General features: G+C 41.1%; 1 protein-coding gene across 1 annotated transcript; it reads left to right on the forward strand.

The window, feature by feature from the left end:
- The first annotated feature begins 5540 nt into the window (after positions 1-5540).
- On the forward strand, positions 5541-22400 carry LOC137605931 (serine/threonine-protein kinase DCLK1-like). Its single transcript, XM_068330871.1, has 12 exons — positions 5541-5674; positions 7093-7187; positions 14439-14520; positions 14923-15095; positions 15360-15479; positions 16579-16725; positions 17772-17905; positions 18001-18078; positions 18250-18346; positions 18429-18509; positions 18603-18716; positions 20046-22400. The coding sequence occupies exons 1-12, from the start codon at positions 5659-5661 to the stop codon at positions 20322-20324; spliced, it is 1416 nt and encodes a 471-aa protein (XP_068186972.1). The 5' UTR covers positions 5541-5658; the 3' UTR covers positions 20325-22400.
- The last annotated feature ends 382 nt before the right edge of the window (positions 22401-22782 follow it).

The raw sequence follows: 22782 nt of genomic DNA on the forward strand, positions 1-22782 counted from the left end.
AAAGAAGGGTGGGGGAGAAAGAGGGGGGGAGGAAAGGGGGAGTCAGAGTGCAACACCACTGGCGTGAACAGATTGCTCTGGATTCTGAGGGCTTGAAAACTTTGGCAAAAGGTTATGAGAGTGAGTCATATTCCATCTGATCTCATTGACTGTAGCATGTCTGGAATGACGGTGTGTGTGTGTGTGTGTGTGTGTGTGTGTGTGTGTGTGTGTGTGTGTGTGTGTGTGTGTGTGTGTGTGTGTGTGTGTGTGTGTGTGTGTGTGTGTGTGTGTGTGTGTGTGTGTATGTGTGTGTGTGTGTGTTTGTGTGTGTGTGTGTGTGTGTCTGTGTCTGTGTGTGTGTGTGTGTTTGTGTGTGAATGAGAGAGAGAGAACTAAGATGGGGTGGGTGTCAAGGGGACTCGTCTTGGTTTCCATAGAAACCGAGCACAGTAAGAGCAGCTACATACACAACAGTCTGTGACGACCATATATGGCAGTGGCTTCCTGTGAAATGGCTTGTAGTGGAGAAACGTACGCTTGGTCCTAGAATCCCGATTCAGTCTCGACATTTCCCTCTTCTGAGGAATGCTGTCCTTCATCATCATCATCATCATCATCATCATCATCATCATCATCATCATCATCATCATCATCATCATCAGTGGTCCTCACATTCTGTTGACTGATTTCTCCCACTTTGAATAAAACATTAGTTCATTGCAGAGAAGTTCAGGGTGTAGCGACAGGAGGAATTTTAAAAATAATCGACTGACCTGCTGTTTGACCTCGCAGTCAAAGCAGGTTTTTTTTTTAAGTATCCTAAAAAAAGCCCTCCATGTCCTTCTTCCCTCGAGGACAGTTTGCTCATGTATTATGCTAGCAGTCAACAACAGCTGATACTCTGAGCTGTGAGTTGCGGCTGCTAGCGTTTCTCCTCTCATTTCACATAATCACTAATAAATTATACATTAAATTAAAAGATAGAGATCAGATACATTATGACAAAGACATGACAGATGAGCGTAAGGAAAACCATGAAACAGCAATGTAAGAGGGAATACTGTATCTCCACACTTACTGTTTGCCAAAGTTATTTGTGGTTTATATGATTCATAAAACAATAAATCAACACTTGGATAACTAATAATCACCATTCTATTTTTTAAATAGAATAAAGATAAATGACGTACATTGAGAAAATTACTCAGCTGGAGCTGTATATTAGTATACGGCTAGTATTGGTATATTAAATTTAATGATCACATTTGACTGAAATGAGGAAGCGTTTGACTGGAGGTTGGCCGTCTGCTGGTTCAGGGTCAGCAGCTTCATCTGGAACATGTGTTACCGTTGCATCATCATCATCTACATCATCATCATCATCATCTTCAGGTTGAATCCTCTTGTCTCATGTAGAATATGTAACTGCAGGATCCTCATTGTGTATGCACAACTTATCAGCGGTGACAGAAAGAAGATGTCTGTCATCTTAACATAAAATAACACACTGCATACTCCAGGATAATCTCCTGCTGAAAAGCTGCATGTCTCTAATAGTTTTACACGAGACAATGGTGTCAGGATTTAAGCCCATTAACTCTGCAGAATACTGCATTCAAATAAAGGTTGATTTATTATTCAAAACGGTGTCATCAGTTATTTAATTACAGCGGCACTCAAAACCATTCTTTAATCCAAGACCCTGTCAATGAAATTAACTGTATGAATGTTATATAGTCTTTGTCTTGTCATCTATAAACTGTAGCTACAATGATTTTATTAATTCTCATCTGTATTTGGAGCCAAGGTGCAGCCTTTAAGTCCTACATTTATTTTCCATGCAGTCGACACAGACATTAATAACAACCAGGACAGACAAAGCCGTACACAGATGATTTGAGGCTTGAATTATGTTTGGGATTGAGAGAATTCAGGAAACACATGCGCTGTCCTGCCCCGCCTGGTGTCCTCGTCACCCCTGACGACTGAAGTGTGTGTTCTGGACAGATGAACATCCAAACACAAACACACAAAGCAGACAAACAGAGGATCTAAATTCCAAATCAGAGATTGTGCATTCTATTCAGTGTTTTTTTCAAAAAATTTTTTATGTGGGTCAGGTTAATAAGACTTGGTAAACTAATGCATGTTTGAGTGTCCAGTGAATGTTTGTTTGTTTGTTTGTTTGTTTGTTTGTTTGTTTGTTTGTTTGTCAGCAGGATGGTTCTTTAAACTGCTGGTCAGACCTCCACGAAACTGAAAAAGATTACAATGAAATGATAGCTTTGGCATAAACAAGTGGCACAGCTCTGTGATTTTAAAGTTATTGGATTTCGAATAGCGTCATATTCTAAACAAATCTGTGAAAATTACAATAAGTGAATAAGTGTTTATTTACATTTTGCAGTTTCAAGGCAATCTTACTTTGAGAGAAATACAAAACCATTCCGACCATTGTTTACCTGCATGTGTGTGCGTGCGTGCATGTGTGTATGTGTGTGTGTGCGTGTGTGTGTGTGGTTATGGGCAGGTTGTTGTGCGTCACCCCTCTTCATTCTGTCACTTTCTTACACAAACCCAAATGAATGCCTGTTCACAAACAGACCAAAATAAAGTGAGAAACAAAGTGCCCTCAGACGTAGTTTCTCTCCCTTCCTCGCCATCTGTCTCTCTGCTCGCCTCTTGATTCCGCATGTCAGCCATATTTAACAAAGAGCTGCAGATGGTGTCGGCGAGCGTCACTTCTCATGCTTCAGGTTCTCACCTTTCTCTCGCTGTCATGAGCTGGAGACGTGACACGTTGAACTGTGACGATGTCTGCAGCTTTCGTCACTTTATGTGCTTTTAAAAAAAACTATTCTATTCAGGACGAGTATGATGGTACTCTCTGAGGAGAGAGAAGCACAGGGATGTAACAAATTAAAGAGGCCGCAAGAAACAAGAAAGTATTTACATTCACACCAAAGGGGGATAATGACAGTCCTGAAGGTAGAATTGTACAGTATTTGTGAAACAGCATAAATTTAACATATTTGTCCGTATGTTTTGGGGAAACAGTTGTCCCAATCATATCTTGAGGTGCAATTTGGACTTTTTTTTTAATGTCGAATTTTCCAGAACAGAATTAGCAACAAAAAAAAAGAAATCTGCACCATGTGAGTGTGTCATTATAATGTTACATCTTAAATAATTGAAATTAAATGAAAAGATTACTGTAAGTGTTTCCCATGATGGAACAAAAGTATATTCTTCTTGCATGGCAATATGAACTGACCCACATAGGTTTCCATACAGATAGCTGTTCAACTGCTTTGGGTCAGAATTAAAAACTCTTTAGGTTGAATTGTGGTAACTTTCTTGGTTCCTGAAATTTTCTAATATCGACTGTATAATTTGCCCTACAAAAATAATGACATTCCGAAGAACTCAGATGTACATTTTGTGTTTAATATTAGTGCTAATGTGCAAATTTGTTCTAAAAATTTGCATCACTGTCTGCAAAGTAAGCGTAAGACATTGACCTTATAGTGGGTGGAAATCGTAAATATTCAGCTTGAATGATGAAAAAGCACAGGGATGCATGCACACACAAACACACACGCACACACAAATGCACGCACGCACGCACACACGCACACACACAAACATATTTAAAGAGCTGTTGTGTAATTGTCTCTACAAATAGATACAAAATACATACAAAATCCTATCTAGCTCACATGTACTGTAGATTTGTGATTCAGCAGACCTCACCAGATTTGTCAAAAAACTAGTCGCTGTGATTATTTTATAAATGAAAAAGGCCCACATTTAATTTTAGTTTGTGAAAGATACAATCAGACCTGTTTACATAAAAAGATCACTCCAGGGACATTATAGAGGAACCTTAATGTTAATTGGGAATACAATAGGACTGCTGGTCGTTACCGAACCAGCTTTGACTGTATAATATTGATTATCTATCAGACACGAAATAAAAACATACTAATCACTTTTAGTTTTTGTTACGTTAGTATTGTAATCGTGAATGCTGATTGGTCCCCCCACTACCTAGATGTTGTGTAGTGAATATTTTTATTTTTTCTACTTTGACATTTCCTACATTTGACTCATATTAGGCCCCTAGTTGTCTAATTTTAGCAGCACGTGTTATTCATGTTATATTCCATAACCACTGTGAGGAAAGGTTTTCTTATTTCCAGCATGCAGCCTACTGGCAACATCCGGCAAATCTCACAGCAGAGGCAGACACATGAGGAGATCGCTTATTTTCATTTCTGGCACAGCTCCTTCATGGAGTTTTATGCAACCAGAGTATCTAAGATGGTAGGCGTTCAACAACCTGAACACCATCTTTATCTTCAGCGGATCTCGATATGTGTCAAAGCAGGATAAATGTGGACAGAAGGATTTGGGCTTCTACCCACAGTCAGTGATAAATTATTGGACAAAAGGCTCCATCGCTTTACTCCGTTTCATACTTCTATCTATCCATTATGCTTGCAGGGTTGGAGATGATCCGTGTGGTACAGCAGGGGAGTGTTGCCAGTTTATCATGGGGCCAACACACAATCAGATTCAAACCCACGGGCAGTTTAGTCACCACTGCATGTTTCTGCAATAGGAACCCACACAGAACATGCAGACCCCACAGAGATAGTGAAGGCAGCTGTGACGAGACAGTCAGTCAGAAGACCACCATCCTGCATGTTCGCTTTCCTAAAAGATTTATCTTTGATGTTTCACATTTTGAGACGTTATTTGTGGGTTCAGTCTACCTGAGGATAAAGAGGAAGTTAGAGTCTGATGCGCACCTGAGGATGTTTGGAAAAATGACTGACTACCTCCCACTGCTCACCAAGTCCCCTAGAATGATGCCCTTTGTGCTGTACTCTCTCTCTTCTGTTCTCACTAGGAAACTATGTTTCACTGCTTCCTAGACTGTCAGAGATTCGGCAACCTACTCCTGTTTTTAGAGGGAATCTTTCTCTCATTCGATCTTGTTTTTGTCAAACAGATATACATTATAGGTTTGAAACGCAGGAAGAATTAAAAAATTTTAAAAAAGGATTGACAGATTCTAAACTTTCTTCTGGGCCAAGCCAAGATGGCAGTTCATCTAAGCAGGAAGGAAAAAAATTGAAGGTTCATCTGACTGCAGTGCGGAAATAATTTAACAAGAATCAGTATCGATTTTAATTATTTCAAAACTATGAATGATTTAGACCCTTTTACCAATCTATGGTGGGTCAAAAGTGTCTTATGTTCCGTGTTAAATGAGGAACTCATGTTCAGTCAGTGTTTGGTTTAATTCAAGTATATTTTACCCACATTTTATGTGATTTTTTTTTTTCAAGTGTGTCTTCATGTTTGAGTGAATCTCTCATGGATATTGTTAACGTAACTATCTTGTAATATGTGATTTTAAAATGTGTAATGTGATTTTAAAAAATCAAATCTCTCTCTGTGTGTGTCCCTCTCTCCATCGCTCCCTCTCTCTCTCTCGCTGCCTTCGGTGCGCGTCAGAGTGTGCGCAAACATCCTCCCCGCCTCTCCGTGTAGTTTAGCGCCGTTCGTCTCCATTCACCTCACTTTACTATCACACCGGAGCGCGCGTAGAGGTGCTGTTCTCCTTCTCGTCTTTACCCCCTCTGGATTATCACTGTGTTTGCCATCATGCTGGAAGTGGAAGGTAGGATCTTCAAATGACGTCTTTATAATAAGCAGCTTTTTTTTTTTTTTACCCCATTTAACTTAAACTTTAATCCCATTGATTCGGGTGGGTTTATTAGAACGGAACCTTATTCTTCCGATGCGCCAAGTCTCGTCCTGGTGCCACAGCGCCGAAGCGAGCTGTAAGGTTTTTATAACGTGAAATCATCGAGAGACGATTTCAAACGTTGACGCTCGTCGTTGTGTAACCGGGAGGAGTATCTGTCCGTGTGCGTAACGCTGATGCTGAATTTCATCAATGAAAATGTCCAGGAATCGCTGAAACAATTGCTCGTTTCTGCGCGTCGTCCTTTCAGGACGCGTAAGGGAAATAAAAATATTGCCGGGATGCGGTGGCAGTCGGTGAGAATTCAGTCTCTTCTGTTTAGAATTGTAAAAACAAAAAAACAAAAAACGATTTCATCTCAGCGGGGGAATTATACAGTGACGCCTGGACCACTTTACCCCCATTGGTTTTATTCCTCTGCTGCATCAACAAGGATTGTCTCCGAGTGTCAACCACATCTTTTCAATTTAGATATCTAAAAAAAATGGAGAAGGGTGTCTCTCTTTTTTTTTTAACCTATATCTCAGTTACATTAAATACTGACATAATTTATTATCAAAGTATCCTGACAGCCTTATTTTGCATCCAGGAGATTTTTTGGGTTTTTTTTTTCTTAATTGTCCATTCAGGGAAGTTTTACATGTAGACATGTAGGTCAGACAAAGCAGCTTTGAGTTCATTTGAGTTGAGGAGGGGTGTTATTGCCATGGGATGATAGCTAATTTTTTAAACTAAATCAAGGACAAACTCACATTACGTGCAGGTTAATAATGCCTTTTTAAATCTCAAATTTTTCTTGACCACACACAGGATTCAGCTACAGCGTTAATTAATCCAGTGTTCTTGTTTAATGAGGCAGCGCTGCTGGGTTTCTGTGCTGTGCAGCAGCTGGAAAAGTAGACCAAGCTGAGGTCATGAGTGCGTGGAATAGAAGAGCTGGTCGGAAACGAGGACAGGATGACTTCTGGCCATGCAGCCATAACATGCTCTGTTTATGAGATGCTCATTATGTTCACATGCTCAGATGTGTCTCTTTATCTAGGGACATAGGAGCAACAGGATTATGATTTTAATTGATAAAATGCAGAAGAGTGCATTTTAGTTCCTTCACTGTCTTAGTATGCCTTTCTCGCCCTCTGATCCTCCTCCTCTGCCTTGTTCTTGTAGATGGATAGATGCTGAGGGCGGAAGTGTAGGTTGTTGCTGCACGCAGAAGTGTGACTCTTTTTAGAAAACATGCACTGATTTACAGGAACATCTAATTCTAGATTTACTTCCATATCAGCCTTTCCTTTTTCATTTACACTTTTTATCACCTTTCCCTCCTCCAGTGAACGGGACGCCGGCCAGTCAGCTGTCCACTCCTCATTCGGGAAAGTCTCCCAGCCCCTCTCCGACCAGCCCGGGCAGCCTCAGCCGACGCCGAGTAAGACAACAACCAAACACAAACAGTCATCTATAACGTTTACTGACACTAAATCCTTAACAAGTTCTCTATGTTCTCAGGAAAAGGACAAAGCTGTGACTGAGCATAGGCCAACTACATCTTAGAATCACTAGAATATGAAGAGTCTACCACAACATCTATCCCAACATCTTTAGTGTCTGAGAATGGGCGGCGCTTTGATTTATGACCTCACGCATTGCTACTCAGAGATTCCAAGCATGGCAGGCTCATGTTAGCATCCTCTAATGTTACATCACAGATCCAGTGTTGATCATTTTCTTTGGCAGTTCCTCCTTTGCTGTCGCTTTCCTGTCACACCCCCTCATGTGGCAACCCATAGTCTTTGGTATATCCGTCACTGGTAGCTCAACACTGACTGATGCTCTCACTGACTATTTTAGTCAGTAATCTGTTTAATATCTGATCTAAAGAAGAGGTTTGGAAATAAGCAGCCTGCTCCAAAGTTCAGGTCTGCATTTATTCTGGAAAAATTCTTTTTAATTCTTGGCTAGCTATCAAGTAATTCAATATTTAAAAAAAAAAGAAAAAAGGAATCAGTCCCTATGGCTGAGCTAGTGCTGTCATTTTGTACATGTACTTTTGTGAAAAGCATTTAGAGACATATTTTATACTAGCAAATCAGTTTTTTTTCAGCTATTGTTTTTTTTTAAAATAATTTATTTTGTTGTTGTTCAGGGTTTTTCAAAAAATCCCTATTGAAAAATGTAAGTATGATAATCTGATTTATTTAGCTGACGGAATGAGGAGCATCTGAGATGTGAGAAAACTGTGTATACTGGAAGGCTGTTTATTGCCTGACAGAAAAGGCTACTGTGCAAAGAGGGAGCATGCAACTCAATTGGAAACCGTTCAAGTCCACATTAAGGAGTTCATACTTATGGTGTTATGTGCGTGCATGTGCGTGCACATTGAGATCAAAGTATTAGTTTTTGACATTAATGATGTAGAGCTTATAATATTAGCCTCAATCCTTAATCAGGCACCGCTTTCTCACAGCAGCTCTGAGCCCGCTGCTGATTTAGCTCTTTTTCCCTCATAAGCAAAGGCTGACAGGCCTTCAGTTTAAATCACCCACATCCGCAGACAGACAGGAGTTTATGCAGCCCTGTCATGCATTCACACTGGCTTCCCACCTGCGTATGTTTGTTTGTGTGAAAGCGGCAGCACGTGTGCACCCATTTTCTAGCTGACAGGAGGATTGTAGCTGTGATTCATTCGTGGTTATTTCGCTATTTGTTGGTGAAGGTGTGATGCGTTGTTTTTCTATGAAACAAAAAGGCAAGAGTTTTGGTTGGAATCAATGATAGGACACAATGTAAATGGTTTGTGGAGTATTTCTGTGTATGGTTTTCAGCTCTGTATGCTAAAATTAACATAGCATAAAGAATTAATATCTAGGGCGTGGTAGCTTCAATCTCATGCTACATTTGTTGTGCCAGGAAGAATCAATGGATGGTTAAGAGCCCGGCCCCTGGGCGTCTGACTCCATCAGTGATAAGGTTGTATTGATGTGATATAAAGGTCAGCCAGTGCAACAGAGCACATCAGATTGTAAGTCCGGGGAAGAGAACAAGGTGTACGTGAGTTTCAGCATTCATCTGTGAGATGGAAGTGGGTCACCATAGATTTTAGTGATGAAAGCAATAGAAGTTGACGGGTGCACATTGGTAAACTGTCTCCTCTGCCTAGCTCTCATTTAAAATCAGCCTCTTACGCTCCCTGATGGTTTCCTTAGCCTTTGTCTTTGCGCGTCTGTTTTCTCTTCACATCAAACATTAACATTCACAAATTTCCTTTGCTGTGCATTTCTGACCTCGACATTACCGTGGGTCAGTCGTACTTCTGCAGGAATTCACGAGTTAAGTATGCGTTTCCTGACGACGGTGATTATTTTGCTCTTTGTACTGGCTGGCTGTGCTGAGCCTGCAGTGGATGGGATGGAATGAATGGAGGATGCTTTACAATCCTTTATCTCTCCTCTCCACTCGGCAGCTTCACACATCAGCTATATGACAATATAATTCTCTCTTCCACATCTTAACGTCTTTCTGTATCAGCTGTTAGTCATTCTCTCCCTTCCTGACAGTTACTAATTACACCCTTTCTTTGCATCTCCCTCCCCAATTTTGCTATCATTCACTCAGCCAACTGCACCTTTTCCTTTTCACTTCCCCATGTGAAAGGGTATTAACTTCATACAGAGTAAATTATATTCCATACTTTCCATCTCTGATAGATTCTGAGCTCCTTGGAAAAGTTACTGATTCTATATTTGAACACTATTATTCACAAGGTTGTTGGATCCATCCCTGAGCCCCTGCTACATGTGCAGATGTCCTTGGGCAATACCCCAAACCCCTGGATTGCTCATCCATCCAGCCCAAATGCATAACTAAATTCAACCATAACATCACAAAGAAATTAGCTTTCTCCTTAAAATGAAACCTGAATTTTAATGTCTGTATCCTTAAAAGAACCCTTGCAGCTAAAAAAAAAAATGTCTAAAATCAAAAGCTGAATCCATTCCAAGGCAGCCACAGAGCCTCGCTGACCCACTACGAGTGCTGCATTTAAAAAGTTCACCTTTTTAGACCCTGTATTTAAGTACTTAGAGGCACTTTGCTGCCTGATGTAGGTTACTGCCACAGCTTGGACCTATTTCCCCGAGCACGATATTTAGACAGGATAGCACCATGTTGTTGTTTTTTTTTCCTTTCCCTTTTCATGCATGCACCGCTGCAAGCACACATCTGAGTAAACGGACACGGAATCGATTACACAGTCATGCATGCCAAAGAAAAATACACTTTTGTAAGTGAAATCACTAAGCAGACAAGTTGGCTTGATGCATGCAAGCTTGTATGTGTGCATAGATGCATTTGATGCACACCAGCATGACCCACTTTTACCCATTTTACACGCCTGAAAAACAAAACAAAAACAAAAACGGTCACCATTCTCGACATAATCCATCCTTCTCTCATTCTTTTTCCTTCTAAGTTATTTCAGTACCACAAGCATCACTGAGAGCACCCTAGCTTGCTGTATTTATATTGCCTAAATATTTTATATAACCATACAGAGGGATGCATGAAACAGACCCCGTATATTTCTGTTTTGTGTGAATATTCTCTCAAAACAATGTAAACAGATGAATCATATGTGCTGGTGAGGATTTTGTGGTTGTTTCGGAAATTCAAAGAAAGGAAAGTAAATCATTTACAATCACAATATGTAGGGAGCAGTGACTGACAGATTTAAGGCAGGACAAGCAGAGGGTGTACGATGTCGACACAGCAGCTGCCTTACAGTCAGTCACCTGTTTGTCTGAGTTTATGTGAGAGAAAGAAAAGGTAGTAGTCAGTGGTAGTATCATCTCCATCCTCCTCTCACCGTGAGTCACCCGTGTCCGTAATCCATTGATTTGCATGCTCCACCTCTTATTATATAGTCCATGTTTTGTGTTGGGTGATTCATAATTAAATTGTATGTGTGTGCGTGCGTGTGTGTGCGTGTGTGAGAGAGAGACAGAGAGAGAGAAAGTGAGAGAAAGACAAAGGCAGGGAGAAAGCAGCTTGAAAGAGAATGTATGTTTTTTGAACGTGTCTGTTCTCATTTCACTACCTGAACATCTTGTTAATTAAGATTGTATGTGTTATTTGTCTGTTTGATGATATTTCTCATTTCATGTTGTGTTAAAGTTTTTTTAGCAGCTTGTCCACCTTTTGTTTTGATGCCAGTCAGAAAGGCAGAAGAAAGTGTTAAAAAGTTTAAAGCTCACACACTGTTTTTATCACCTTTTATCCCTCCAAATTTAAATGCCCGGCTCGTATATATGTAAATTTAATGGATTCAAAGTCTGTAATGTCACAATTACCAATGGGCTTCTGGGTATATATTTTTCTACACTGCCATTTTACAAACATGTAAGACATGTACAATAATTGCAAAATGCAAAATTGTCTGTGTGTTCTAACAGCACAAATTATACTTGATAAGTTGCTCCATTGTGATTTTGTCATGTGAGTCTGCCATCTCTTCTTGGCTCATTGGTTTTTGTTTGTATTTTTCTTTCCTTAATGTATTAATTTCCATTTGTTAATATCATCATTAAAGTCATTGTCATTTCATTTTCATTTTGGTGTCTTCTTCTCATGCTCATTTGGGTCCCACTCGCATCATGTTCGCTGCATACAAAAACAAATATTTGCGGTCGACGGTGGATGATCACAATGATGATTGTACTCATTTGCATGCTTACGATGGTTTTTCCTTGTTATACTTGAATCTACATGCAGAAGAGCAGGAGATTATGGTACAAAAGCGGTCCCAGAGGTGTGTTTGTGTCCCACTGCTTCCATTCTGGATGGGCTTTTTTTAAAAAATGTATATAAGCGAGACAACTCCCCCCTCCCCCTTTCTCTTTTTTCTTTCTTTTTTTTTTTTTTTTAGATTTTCCTGAGGCATTAATCATGTTCCAAAGATTTCACCCAGATTTGCAGTCTGAACACAACATGATTAGAAAACAGCCCTGTGTCCAAATGGCATTCAGTGCAGAGACACTGAATCCCCAAATGTTGTTGATCTCCTCACAATAGATTATGTTTTCTGTCTGTCTAGACACCATAACAGACACGAAATATCGTCTCCTGTACTTTGTGTTCTTCTGAGAGGCTGAGTAGGGACGCGGGACAAAATAAAGTACCTTGTTTCTGTTGAACCTTATTGGAATTTTCCACCAAAGCACACACCAATAAATCCTGCTTCGGCTGGATATTTCATGATAGTACAAGTGACAAGAAATACTGCTTGGAGAAGAGTGGCAGAGAGTAAAATGGTTTTAGGATGTGCTTCCTAGTGAGACTCAAGCTGATGCATCGAGGCCATGGTGAACATCGCACCTGTGCTGCTTCTGTGAATGTGTGGTGGAGTTTATGATGCCAAACACGACAGGTGACAGACTTCATATCCTCTGCTGCACATCAGCTTCTGCCATGACGTGCCGCGTTTCTGGTCAATCACACACATCCTGTTTATTCACATTTTTTCCACGGAGAGCAGCGTCCAGCCGCTGAGCGATGCCCTTGGCAGGTTTTGAAAAGCAGCGGCCGCAGTCATGATGTAAAAGGTTTGGTCTGTGTGTTTTTTTTAGTTGTGTGAGTCATAGCCAGAGCGAGATAGTAGAGACGTTAGAGATGTCGAGCCAAGAATAATGTATGTTGTACTTGTTGTGCAACAGAGACAAAGCTGGATGTTCTTGAAATAATAATACCGTTCCTGCCAAAATGTAACGGCAGACCCGTCGCCATACATCTTTTCCTCTGTCTCATCATTTCTCCTCCGTTCCCCAGCCAGGTTCTCGTCCTGTCTGCCATTCCATCTGCCTAGTAGTTTTTCCACACAGGAAAAGAGAGACACAATGTTCACAGAGGGTTGAACCACTTCTCAACACAGAGACAGGAAACGGCCATATATAGGCTTCTGCGTCCACACTGGAAGCCTCATAAACCGTCTCCTCTCTGTGAAGCAGTTTCCACAGCAACAGTATTTTGTTTCCCTCTGTGGCGGCGAGCGAGCGAGATAGGAGTTCAAAATGAGAAAGCAGGGCTGGATGAGAGATAAGAGCACAATGGAGGTAAATGCACGGGTCGGGATGAGAAATGAAAGAGCAGGAGGAGGATGTTTTTGTTGATAAAGCACAGCAGGGTCATCATCTTTCCGGGCATTAAGTGGGTTTTCTTGTTCCGGGATGAACGCCCATCCAAAAACATTACATAATTACATAAAGCGGAGCCAGGCTGACTCACAGCTACAGTTACTCAGGTGACTTCCAGGTCACAGCAGTAGAGATGAGTAAAAGAGCTGACAGCCATTTGAGCAAAGATAGAATACAGCTCCACAGTTTGTAAAGTTTTCTGATCTCTGTCATCATCCTTCCTCCTCTTCAGACGGCATCTTATCCGACTGGACACCAAAGGAACATTCAGGCCGAGATAAATGAATAGAAACCCAATGAAAAAGTACGCTGTTTAAACCCCACTGAAGAAAATCTGAATAATGACACAATTTCATAGGTTTGAACAAGTTTTGTGCAGAAGCAACTGGGGTGTCATCATAATGACTGTAAGAAACACTCATTTTGAAAGTTTTTGTGCATCTCCTGATGTGCGATTTATGCTGTGTGAATTAAACATGACAAATTATTTAAAAAAAATATTCCACCTGCACTGAAATGAGATGAAAGAAAGTCCACAGAGGTCAGGCTAACAGTAGACTGCTCTTTGGATTCTACATCACAAGCAAGTTGTTGATGAAGCTGTCTTCATGCGTCTCACAACAGTGCAGACCATCTAACCCTCAAACTGCACTGCTTAATAATTCACATGGACTATTGCGCTTTTCTTTAGCAAAGTGATCGCATTAAGGATTCAGAAATACCATAAAACCACAGAAACGTTTCACTGGCCTCAGGACTGACTGAGAAGAGATGACAGTGAAGGGAGACTAATGAGAGGGAGAAAAGACAGATATGGAACAATAAAAAAAAAAGCTTATCTTACAAATGAAGAGCCCGACCAGCCCGACAGGTTCTGTTTATGATAAATGAAGCAAAATGAAATTGTCCAGGGCAATAAATTGATTTAAAACTAAGAAGATGAGGGCAGGAAGATTGAGTGGAGCGGAGGGAACATTCTCATTTACAGTCCTGACTAGACCCTTACTCCCCATCCTTGTTGCTCCCATGACAACCGGACAGGAGTTTATAGGAGGTGGAGGGCATAATGAGTTTTGTTGTCTTCAGTTAAATGCAAATGCCACATCTCAGCCACTCTCTTTCTGCCTCCAAATTACCAAGCAGATGAAAGGCTCTGTTCATCTTGATTACTGTCACCAAAACCAGCTCTTTATGATCTATTAAAGGCTGTGATGAGGAGTAAGAGGAAGGTGCAATTAAATGGAAAATACTTTAAATTGTGTGGCTGAGATGGACTCACACAGATGCTCAGCTGAATAGGAACAGATGAGCAGCACAAATCAGCACACAGACACACAATCAAAGCTGAATTTGAAAGTGTCCTTTTTTTTTTTGACATGCTGATCTGTTTGGGCTGGGGTTGTCACAGACGTTCGGAGTGGATCACTAAATATTTTGGGATTAAAATCATGGTTGGCCTCCTTTCCTCTTCCCTCCCTACTTCATCTGTGCAGGGATCACAGGGTTCTTCCACCTGTCTGTCTTCCGCCAAAGTTTCCAGCTCAGCCGAAGATGGGGATGGACTTGTTAATGAAGGTGAGGAAAATTCATGTTGCATGGACATCCCATCTGCTCGTTGGTGGGCAAAGGAGATGTATCTGCTAGTATCATGCATGTCTGAATCATGTTCCTGACCTTTGATGCATCGATGTCTCACATCTCTGTCCGCGTCCCACTTTGGATCTGTACATCCTGTTCTCATCACTTTCTTTTCCTCACTTTCCCTTTCTCTGGTCCTTCCTCACCCCTCTCACCACATAAGACTCACCCCAAACAATGACATAGTAATGTGCTCTCTTTTCGTTCAATACAAGAACCTTCTTAAATCTGTATTTACAATTAGCTGTTTTTATCCACAAGAATGTAAACAAGAATTCAACTGAACTTGGTTTCTACTGTCACGTCAGTGGCTCTTAATCCTGTGCTTCCTCCCTGCAGCTGAGATTCTTGTTGATGCGGTGCCGGCTGTGCCGTCCTACATATCAGATCGCTACAAGGTGGGACGCATGTTAGGCGACGGGAACTTTGCAGTGGTCCGAGAATGTGTGGAACACTCCACGGGACGGGAGTACGCACTGAAGATCATCAACAAGGGCAAATGTAGAGGCAAGGTAAGTGATGACCTACAAAACTGAAGGAGAGCCATACGGTCCAATCATGTAATATATACGTATATACGTATATATATACATATATATAAAAACATGGTTCCCCGAAGATAATTCTGAAAAGTTAAGCTAAATGTAGGCAAATTAAGAAAAAGACAATAACAAATATGATTTGTTAGATACTTTCTGTTTAAAAGTGTCCCTTTATTTATCTAATTCAATCTAATTGTCTCACTTGTCTAAAATCTATTCCTCTCTTTACTTCAGGAGCACATGATCCAGAATGAGGTGGCCATCCTCCGCAGGGTCAAACACCCAAATATCGTCCTGCTCATTGAAGAAGTGGACACTTACAATGAGCTCTATTTGGTGATGGAGCTGGTGAAGGTGTGTAGCTGTCTCTGCAGCTGTATTTACATGTTTATTTTAGGATATTAATGCATCGTCTGCTCTGGGCATAGGCATGTTGGGACATTTAGGTATTTTACTCCAGTGCATGTTCATTGTCTCCAAGTTGAGTGCAATAGAGAGGAGCAGGGAGGCAGAGAAAGGGGACAGAGCATCAGCATTCAGCCGGGGAAACAAATGACGGATTCCAACCATTCATACAGTGTGGAATCAAGAAAATTGGTCTGTGGCCTCGAGCGGTCGTGTGTTCACATTCTTTATTCCTTCCCACTTTCTGAGTCAAGAAATGTTTGTGCATAATTCAGGAGCCAGGAATGTGATCCATCTGTTCCTGTTGCAGCGTAGAGTACTACAGAATATAGATGAGAGGCAATCTGTCGAAGGAACGTGTGTACGTGTGAGTGTGTCCAAATGAGAAGGAACGAGTGGAGTCTGTGCATGAATGAGGTGGAAATAGACACTTCAAGAGTGACGCCGTTGAGAGGAGGAGAGAGACAGATGGTCCCATTAAAATGGGAGGTGAATTAGGCGTACACTACCTCGTGTCCCTTTGCCAGGTGCTGTTTCTGTCAGGGTTAGGCCCCTTTGAATTAAGGCAAAACTGGCAACGATCAGGCTACATTAGTGGCCTTTTAATTGAGTGGGACAGTTTTTTTAGAAGTGAGTTGTGGCATTTTACAGTCCACATGTCTAAGTTTTTACTGTCGGACTGATAAGGAACTCTTTTAACTCGAGCGAAAGAGGGAAAAGTAAGAGGATGTTAGGATTCATGTAGAATGAAAAACCTGAAGAATTGAAGCAGAAAATAGACTGAGAAAACAAAAATAAATAGGAAATATTGGAGGTGTTTCAGCCAAGGTGAGGAAAAAGGACACAGTTTACCTCTCCAGCTGCTGAGCAAACAAAAACCCCTTGCAGCTAAACCAACTTTCTTGCCAAAAAGTCATCTCAGCAGAAAAGATGAGCGTGTGTGAAAGCTCAGATGTCAATTTGTCAGAAGTCTGTGTGTGAAATTGCCCCCCCCCCCAAAAAAAAGTTCCACCTCTCAACCTGCCTGTCCATCGGGATTTATCCGCAGGGGGGAGATCTGTTCGATGCCATCACCTCTGCCAACAGATACACGGAGCGAGACGCCAGCGGGATGCTCTACAATCTGGCCAACGCCATCAAATACCTGCACAGCCTCAACATCGTGCACAGAGACATCAAACCAGAAAACCTGCTGGTGAGTTCACGGAGTGGATCCATACCGGATGCACGGTGGTATAACTGGCCTCTCTTTATTGCTCCACTTTCTCAATGAATGGTGAACTTATATACGCGGCTCCGGGCTCTCGCTAACGAGAGGGATGACTCATCCCTTCTGCCCTCACACCTCCGTCACACTCTCACTCCAGCCTGCTTCATTTCTTCATCCTCCCTTCTGTTGATTTCCTTGTTTTCGTCTCCTCCTCGTCCCTCAGCGGCTACAGCTTCATCACCTCCGTTTGCCCCATTTCTGCCACCCCGTGTTGCTCATTATAAGTGATGGTTGAGTCAGACTCTCAGCTAGCGTTGTCCACATTCACCTTTACTAAGACCGAGCCATAACTCCTCTTCTCCCGTCTCTTCATTGCTCTGTCTCTATTACATACAGTATATACTGCTGATTGTGAGCGGGCTGCCAAAAGAGAGATTTCTGTGTGGTGGATTTTTACTGCACTTTAACTTCAGAGATTTATTTCCAATACATGTAGCAGGTGAAGACCTGGCACAATGCAGTGTTTAGTACAATATACTGTATTATCAAATCTGCTCTCCACAATCAGTAACAGATGTGTCACTACACAGTTTTAAATACACATTGCAGTCTATTCATCTAGCAGATGCTAAGCATCACTAACCCTTTTGCAAGCCAAGTATTATTTACTTCAGAATCAGCTTATAAGTGCATTGGCCTTGGGTTTGGTATATAATATTCAAAGGACCAACATTCTTCTTCATGGCAATTCTGCTAAATGACAGGTTGTTTTTCTTTGTGCAAAATGCCAAGGGCTTTTAGTAATGTGTCTAACTAACCAGAATTTTGGAAATTGGACAGTGTGGTTAATCATAATCATAAAGAAGCTGTGGCACAACAAAGCAAACAAAAAAAAACTGCAAACCCTTGTTCTCAGAAACACTGAGAATGAAATAATTAGGAAGAGGCTGTATTGACTAAACAACAGGTATTATGACTTGCAGTGTAGATTTTGCTAATGTGAATATTACTCTTTTATATACTGTGATTAGGTCTATGAGCATGCAGATGGCAGCAAAAGCCTGAAACTGGGAGACTTTGGTTTGGCGACTGTGGTGGATGGACCCCTCTACACTGTCTGTGGGACCCCGACATATGTAGCACCTGAAATAATCGCAGAAACAGGGTAAGGGCTTCGAGGTCGCAGAGGAGCGACAGAAGACTGTCATAAGGGAGTTGGTCGTGGTTTTTACAAAGTTCTATTTCTTTGTAATTGTGCAGGTACGGTCTGAAGGTGGACATCTGGGCGGCCGGAGTCATCACATATATTCTGCTGTGTGGTTTCCCTCCCTTTAGAGGGTAAGACAACAGCAGCAAAATTTCCAACATTACTTTGGCTGCTATTAGAGTTAACCTTTAAATGGATTTTAAATATAGTTAGAAGGAGTTGTGTGTGAATCCCTCTGATACTTACTCTTTACTCCTGTGAACAGTGTTTATGAGAGTAACATTTTTTTTTTTTTTTTGCAGGAGTAGCGATGATCAAGAAGTGCTTTTCGACCAGATACTAATGGGACAGCTGGAATTCCCTCTGCCGTACTGGGACAACGTTTCAGAGACAGCCAAGGTGACTATAACATCAGTTTATGTTAAGAAAAGTGTTGACCTAAAGACAATAAAGCCTGACCGCTGTGTGTTTGCTGCTGAAGGAGCTGATTCGATCCATGTTGGAGGTGGAAGTGGATCAGAGATACACTGCCCTCCAGGTGCTGGAGCACCAGTGGGTCACAGTATGTATTGTGTTAAATGATTTGAGCCCTCACATCTAATGAGTGATATTTTTTTCCCATAGGTTTTAATTAGTTTTCTCCTTTGTGATGCAGGATGAGGGTCTATGTGAGAACGATCATCAGCTGTCAGTAGCAGGGAAGATAAAGAAGCACTTCAACACTAATCCAAAAGTCAATGACACCACTGCAGGAGTGTCAGTCATTGCTGTAAGTCATGACTTCCTAGATAACATTGGACACATTGTGAGCTTCATGTAAAAATATATATTTTGTACCGAGTTGATATGATTACGTAGATTTCCCTCCTTTGAATGAAGTGTCTCTCCGTGTCAAAAGAATTATTGTTTAGTTTGTTTTGCTGGTTTCTCTTTGTGTTCAGCTGGAAGACAGTTTTTCTATGCAGCGGTCTGGGTCGTTGGATATCTACCAGCACCCGGCCATGTACTGGATAAGGTACGCCAGGTTTCCATAGAGACACAACCGGGTAGATGGTTGTGAACCTGTGAGAAATCATAACAAACCAATAAAGTGTCTCTGAAATTGGCATCCCCCTCCTCTGTGTGTGCAGCCCTGCTCGCCGGCTGCTGCTGCGCTGCTTTGATAGTTCACGTTGCTCCGTGGTCTCGCTGTTTGGCTTTTTGCTTTTCTTTTCATCCCTCTCTTGCTGTTAAAAAAACCTTTTCACCACAGTATGTGCATCATTGTTTTCTGTTTTTTAGAAAGACGTGTCCTGGATGTCACGTTTTTATATCGATGTTTCAGTGAACCTCTGAGTGTGAAAAGAAGGACGTGGAAGTTACCTTTAAAATGACCCATTAGACCCTGCAATAACACTGGAAACTTATACCCGGCTGGGATTGGATCCAGTATAAACCTGCGATCCGGATTCGTATAAGCAGTGATTATCCATCAGGACTTTTCCTCTAAACATTGAGGTGTTCACTGAATAACAGTCAGGTGTTTCTGCTAAACAATGTTTTTGTGAATGCTACCCCTAAAGAAAAAAACAAACCCTGTTGTGTCTCAGAGGGTTTGAGTGCTTGTTTGTTGATGTCATTCTTCCCACTGGGCTGCCTTCCACTAACACCAGAGCTGTCCGGCTTCTGCTGTGTTTCACTGTTGCAATATGGAGGACCTGGAGGTTCATGGTGTCAAAGGTCGTGGTTTGTTGGTCCAGTAATTCCATTAATTGGACACCAACAAGAGGGATTATTGACTTGAATTGACTAAACTGATAACAAATACATGCATGAATAAATAATTAAATAGAGATTATTACTTATTAAAACTTTTTCAGTGTTAACATTTAAAATCGAGTCTACATAAACATCACATAAATCCAATTTAGGACAAACAAATTTTCACTTACATATGATTTCAGTAATTTTTTTTCCCTGTGTTATTCCAATTAAAGATGGTGTAATGATTTAATGAATCAGGAGCTCCTGGTCCTCCATACTGGATCATCCTCTATGCTGCTGGATCCAGCAATCAGAAGATCTAATAGCTGTGTTCTCCTCTTCCTCTCATGTTCAGGCCACCCCTCTTGATAAAGAGAGGCAGGTTTTCGGACGAGGACGCCACTCGCATGTGAAGCCACTGCTTTTGCAGATGATGCCGTCGGCGACAACACTGACAACAAAAACTCTATGGGCGGAGCCTCCCAGTTGCCTCCCCGGCTTGTCCATAGCCCTTCCCCCTCTGACCCCTGACACTTGCTCCAACCCTTCTCCGAACCCTGGCCTCCCATCTGACTCTGATGACATCTCCATCAGCTCAGCCAGCACTTCCTGCTCCCCCAACTCACTCTTCTAGACCGAAGGCAGAGGGAGAGGAGGAAGAGGAAGCGAGGAAGGAAAATCCTTGTCCAGCTTCTCCGTCTATTCGGAGGAGGAGGAAGAGGAAAAATTACCCACAGTCCCATCTCAAAGTCTGGGACTGAACTGGCAAAAACTGATGAGGAAAAAAAAAAGTCAGATAGAAATCTTAGACTTTCTGATTCCATCTTTCTAAACTTTTGAGGAGAGACTGAGTGACGGTTGGGGAGAGGAAACAAAGGGTAGAGAGGTTGGGAGAAAGACCTGAGGGGCAACAAGAAACATATATCATGAAGAAAAGAGAGAAAACATTACAAGGTGAAAAACTTTTAATGTATTTATTTTGACGTTCTCTCATCTGAGCAGGTTTTATAGCTCAAGGAGCCAGAAAGGGCATCCGCATTATTTCCCCTTTCAGTGATGATCTGAGCTCAGCGTGGACACTTCCTCATGATGGAGCAACTCTGAAAGGCAATATGAGAATATGGACCAACGTTCATGTTTTATTGAACCTTATTTATTCATTCTTTATTCAATGCATTTTTTGATAATGTATTTCTCTTTTTCATAAACGATAAACCTTTGTTGACTTGTGCTAAGAGTTTGGTGGGATGGAAAAGAGTGGATAAGTAGCTACAAGTAGAGTTCAAAGATTGTGGATTAGTTGACCGTAGACTTGACGAATGGTGTAATTGTGACAGAAGGAGAACTACATCATGTAGAGAAATGAGTTGTTGTTTTTTTTACACAAATGTGTTTGAAGCATTGTTGATCGATCAAAGACTGCATTTGCGCTCTAATTCTGTGCTCCACACAGCACTGGCGTTGCCTTCCTGTAACGATGGATCGCTGTGTTACAGTTTACATTTTACACAGACTGATAATGGTGCATTTGATTCCTGTTTTTCCAAATGTTTTTTCTTTTTTTCTTATTCTTCATTCATGACACATTGACACGTATAATTCAACAGCATTCGAATGCTTGTGTAGCAAACTAAACATTGGAAACGTTTTCCTCAATGCACACATTTCCATAGTCACTCTAGATATCATGTTGATATTTTTTGATGCTCATGTAAACATAGGAAGCCTTGACTACATTTCCCCAAATCCAACACATATTTCATCAATGAGTTCCAGCTCTAAAGACAGGCGTAATGGTTGCAGATCAGAAGCACCACTTACATGCTTTTGGGGAAGTGGTTTTGAAGGAAAATGTTTATGAGGGAAGCTTATTTGCACACAGTACTGCAGCACAGGTGCAGTCAAGCAGGCCTGAGCAGACAAACAGTATTGATACCAGAGAACCAGCAGTACAGTTAAAAGGGTTGAAGAGGATTTATTTCAGCTCTGTGCGACCTCATTCATGGCTTCATTTATTCAGATGGAAGCATGACAGACATACAGTAGCCTATTCTTATAATAAAAACGGTTCGTGTTGGATTATGGTTTATATGTTATGTAAATAACATAACTGTATTTATTTTGATAGTTCACAATACAGTATATTTCTTTACTTGTAGTAAGTCTATTAGAACTGTATAAAAGTCATATATGTGTATCCGTCAGTCAGCAGAGACAAAAAAAAAAATCTTGACAATGTCAGGCTGGAATGAATCAATTTGAGGAAGATTTTTTAAACCTGATGAGAACCTGGATGAATCTACATGTACAAATCTCATGAACATGAGATCTTTGAGGTCTTTGTCTCTTGTCAGAGACTGGGAGTGATGTTATTTCCTTTGCAAAAGCAACTAGCAAAAGGATTTCCAGTAGTGAGTGTAAAGAGAAGAGATGCCAGTGGAGTGAAAGAAATGCAGCGATTTTATTTAATTTTTTTTTTACTGATGGTCTCTCTGCAATTACTACTCTTGTCTATAAAAGGTTTCTGTATTTATTCTCCTCGTCACACATGGACAGTAATGTGCCGCCATATTGACCAGATCAGAATGAATTTGTTGTGCTGTTCGAATCCAAACTCTGCAGCACATGGACACATGCGGTTTACCAAAGTGCTCTCACAGCTGCACTACAGTATTACAATCTGTTGCAATACCAATACCTGTACCTCTGTTCAACAATGGTCTATTAATGATAATAGTAATAATTAAAATGTTTCAAAACAAATGGTCCGTGTCTGTTGTTTAATGGCTTTATGTCACATTCTTAAGACCTCTGAGTTCAGTGCTTAACATTGCATCGCTACTTATTTCAGAGGTTGTGTTTCATCTTACATTTGTCTCATCAAATAAGTGCACATCATCGTACTAAGACCTTTTTGCCGCTCTTAACTATTTCTGCTGGGAACACACTCCATTGGAGGAGTACTTGATTTGATGTACTGAATCCCATAGTTACAGAGAGAGGTGCAAGTTCTCACAACTTCTGTTCTCTACAAGGCAGGTGTTCAAAACAGGTGGTGTGGAATTAAATTTATTTTGGCTTTACCTCAGTTA

The sequence above is a fragment of the Antennarius striatus genome, chromosome 13, assembly GCF_040054535.1.
Source record: "Antennarius striatus isolate MH-2024 chromosome 13, ASM4005453v1, whole genome shotgun sequence".
Classification (NCBI taxonomy): domain Eukaryota; kingdom Metazoa; phylum Chordata; class Actinopteri; order Lophiiformes; family Antennariidae; genus Antennarius; species Antennarius striatus.